The sequence below is a fragment of the Humulus lupulus genome, chromosome 6, assembly GCF_963169125.1.
Source record: "Humulus lupulus chromosome 6, drHumLupu1.1, whole genome shotgun sequence".
In the NCBI taxonomy this organism is placed as follows: Eukaryota; Viridiplantae; Streptophyta; class Magnoliopsida; order Rosales; family Cannabaceae; genus Humulus; species Humulus lupulus.
The window spans coordinates 66,209,459-66,213,514 of record NC_084798.1 but is presented as its reverse complement, the minus strand read 5'-3'; the positions used below and the strand labels follow the sequence as shown (position 1 = coordinate 66,213,514).

Here is a 4,056-nt window from a genome sequence, read left to right as displayed (position 1 = left end):
TAATTATATAAAGAATAATTTATTTTTTGATTAATTTTTAATAATTTATTTAATTAAATTATAAAAGTTTGATATAATATTATTTAATTAAATAATTTAATTTAATTTTTTTATTGAATAACATTGTTTAATATAAATTACATGAATATAAAAATTGATAATTATATTTAATAAAATTTTAAAAAATTATGAATAAATAATAATTTATTTTTTATTAATTTAATTAATTAAATAATATATAATTAAATTATATAATTTAATTTGTTTATTGAATAACATTATCTAATATTAAATACTTATAAATTACATGAATATAGAAATTGATAATAATATTTAATAAAAGTATAAAAAATTAACAATAAATAATTATATAAATAATAATTTATTTTTTGATTAATTTTTAATAATTTAATTAATTAAATAATAAAAGTTTGATATAATATTATCTAATTAAATAATTTAATTTAATTTGTTTAATTTTTTTTTGAGGAAAAAAGAACTTTATATTCAACAATCACAAAACAAATACAAGGCCAGCTAAACTAACAGCTGCAACAAACAGCAAGAAGGAAGAGTTAAAGGGAATTTATATGGCCAGTTACATCTCTTTCTCTTTTCTTAGCCTTGGTACAATTAATTCCCTTAACTCTAGCTTTGATAGCTAATTTTATAGATGAACTAACTACCATCACTGAGCTACTACACAAATCAAACACACACCTATTTCTATTACACCAAACTGAGTAATATACTGCTGAAAGTATAGCATTACAAACCAAAGACAATAAGTCTGAACAGACATTGGTGCTCCAAATCTTCCAGGCTTCAATGGTCAGAGGCCAATCCCTAAAACCAGACCAGGAACTAACTTCTTGCTGAATTTTCTTAGTGAAAGTGCAGTAAAAAAAGAGGTGTTGATGGGACTATGTAACACTATCACAAACCGGGCAGAGATAGGATGTCAGATCCATAATTTTTCCCAGCTTATCTCGAGTAAGAAGGTGTTCATTAATTACTTGCCAGGAAATAAATCTGTGTTTCGGGACACATAAGCGATGCCATATAGCAGATGCATATTGAACCTCACTAGTTGTTGTAAGAGAAAGATAAAAACTTTTCGCTTTGAACTTTCCTCTTAATCCCGAAGAGATAACAGCAGCATAATCTATAACATTCCTCAGCTTCAATAATTTCCGAAAGTACCAGCTAGTGTCACTTATTATGGGAACAGACCAGAAACTTTGGCCTTTAAGGTAGATCGAATCTATCCATTTGACCCATAAGCAATCCTTTTTGCTCGATATAGCCCAAATGTACCTGGCCATCAACGTAATATTCCACTTCCTGCCCTCAAAGAATCCAACTCCTCCATACTTTTTGGGAAGATAGACTTGCTCCCAAGAAGTGAGGTGGAGTTTGCTACGGTTCCCTTTCAACCCCCAAAGAAAATCTCTGCAGCTTTTATCTATGACAGCAACAACTTTCTGAGGAAGGATGAAGATAATCATCCAGAAATTCCTAATTCCAAGAAGGACTGAATGAATGAGTTGGGCTCGGCCCGCAAAAGAAAGATTCCGGCTAGCTCAGGAATGGAGGTTCCGCTGAATTTTTTCAATGATTTCCCCACAGTCTGCAGCTCTCCATTTTGTTGGTCTTAGGTGAATTCCAAGATACTTAAGTGGAAAAGAGCCTTCTTCCATTTGAGTAATCTCCAAAAGTTGAGATTTACAATCGTCTTTCATGCCTCCAAAGTATATATGAGACTTAGTGTTGTTGATTGAGAGGCCTGTTGTGGCATAAAAGCTATCAATAGCAGACTGTGTGAGTCTCATTGATTTCACATTACCCTTTCAAGAAATAACTAAATCGTCTGCAAAACAGAGATTGACAAGATTTACATGCTTACATAAGGGATGGAAACCAAAACCTTTTTGTCTAGAAGTCTGAAGTAGAAGCCGAGTCAAATACTCCATAATCAAAACAAATAAAAGAGGAGATATCAGATCTCCTTGTCTAAGACCCTTTTCCCCTCTAAAGGTGCCATGAAGCCGACCATTGATCATCAATGAATAAGAGGTTCCCTTTAAACAGACCAACACCCAATGTATGAACCTCGAGGGGAAACAAAGACCCTTGAGCAGGTCAGCCACAAACTGCCAATCAACTGTATCATAGGCTTTACTGAGGTCAATCTTCATGATGCATCTAGCTGAGATGTCTTTCCTCGTATAACCCTTGAGCAAGTCCTGAAAAATAAGAATATTATGAGCCAGGAGACGATTTTTGATGAAAGCCCCTTGATTACTGTGGATCAAAAAAGGAAGAACTTCAGACAAACGAGAACACAACATTTTAGAGATGCATTTATAGAGCGTATTGCAGCAAGCAATAGGTCTATAATCTGCTGCTTTTTTAGGGGATTCAGTCTCGGAATGAGGGAGATAACACTCTCATTAAGCCCGCTGGGCAGAACACCATCATGAAATTTTTTTAACACTGCCATACTTATGTCATTTCCTATCTCATTCCAAAGGCCTTTGAAAAAACCTGCACCAAACCCATCCGGACCTGGGCTCTTAATGGAGTGAATGCCAAACAGAGCTTCTTTTACATCATCCTTAGTGAAAGGCCTGATCAATTTGACCTGCTGCGGAACAGAGAGTTTTTCACCAAAACTCAGGCTATTGGTATCAATCCTTTTAATGGCCGAAATCTTCTTCCCCATGAAGTTCCTGAAATGATTAAAATAATGCTCTACCACCTTATCATAATCATCAATCACCTCCTCATTTACCACAAATGAAGTAATTCTATTCTCAGCCCTCCTCTTTTTTCATGATTGCATGAAAGTAGTGGGAGTTTTCATCATTAAATTGCAGCCAAGTTATCTTACTGGTTTGTTGGAGGAAACTAACATACCTCTTCCTAGCTTGGATAAACTCTTGAAGCTTGATCTGTTCATTTAACTGGTGCATTGTATTGAGAGGGTCATTAGCTAAGGCACCTTGGGCCAAATTGAAGCTTTCCTTAGCTACCTGATAGCTGTAAGGAATGTCACCCACTTCCTTTTTGCTGAATTTCTTTAACATGTGTTTCACCCTATATAGCTTTAGGATAATACTAGCAAGGCCTGCTTTAGAAGTAACTTTGTTCCAACTATTAAGAACAACATCTTTAAACATACTATGGAACATCCAACAGTCAAAGAACCTAAAAAGCTTAATACCAATATTCCCTATAACTTGGTTCTTGATTACACAGTAACTATGATCTGAAATACTATCCCATTTACAAATTCCTTCTATGTTAGGGAAGAGATACAACCATTTCTCATTAGTAAAGACCCTATCCAATTTTGAGTATATTCGGTCCCCTATTTCATGCTTATTAGACCAGGTGTAAGAGGAACCAGCACAGCGAAATTCATCTAATTGGCCTAAAGATAGCCAATTTTGAGCATCATAAACCTCCTTTGCAGTTATGGGTCTACCTCCATTCCTGTCTTGATAGCTAAACATAGCATTGAAATCTCCTAAAACAATCCAAGGAAGATTCAAATACCCTAACCCAGCGAGCTTATCCCACAAAATTTTCCTGTCCAAAATAGAGTTTGAGCCATACACAGCAGTTAAAAAGAACTCTGTTACATGACCAGAAACTCTGATTTTACAATGCACAAATTGAGTATCTTCACCAAGAATCTGAACTTTCACAAACTTCGATTGCCATATAAGCAATATTATGTACGATATCACACTACTCGAGTAATAATCCCAGTTGGGAAAACTATTACTCATTATTCTTCCTGTTTTCTCATGGCGGAATTTGGTCTCAAAGAGCGCCCCAAAACCAATATTATTCAATCGACACAAGTCGCGAATATCTCTCTGTTTATTACCTTTATTCATACCCCGAACATTCCAACTAAGGATGTTGCACTTCTCCATATTGACTAGAGTTAGAATTGATAGCCAAATTCCCATCCCCTGGCTCTTGGAGCGCAGCATATCCATTTCGATTTAAAACTTTAGAAGGCTGGATAGAATTGGTCTTGGT

At 34.8% G+C, this 4,056-nt stretch overlaps 1 protein-coding gene across 1 annotated transcript; it reads right to left on the bottom strand.

The window, feature by feature from the left end:
- Positions 1–1,583: 1,583 nt before the first annotated feature.
- On the bottom strand, positions 1,584–3,797 carry LOC133785171 (uncharacterized). The gene is made up of 4 exons (XM_062224427.1): positions 2,920–3,797; positions 2,339–2,732; positions 1,907–2,246; positions 1,584–1,786 (listed from the first exon to the last, which is right to left on the bottom strand). The coding sequence occupies exons 1-4, from the start codon at positions 3,795–3,797 to the stop codon at positions 1,584–1,586; spliced, it is 1,815 nt and encodes a 604-aa protein (XP_062080411.1).
- Positions 3,798–4,056: the final 259 nt, after the last annotated feature.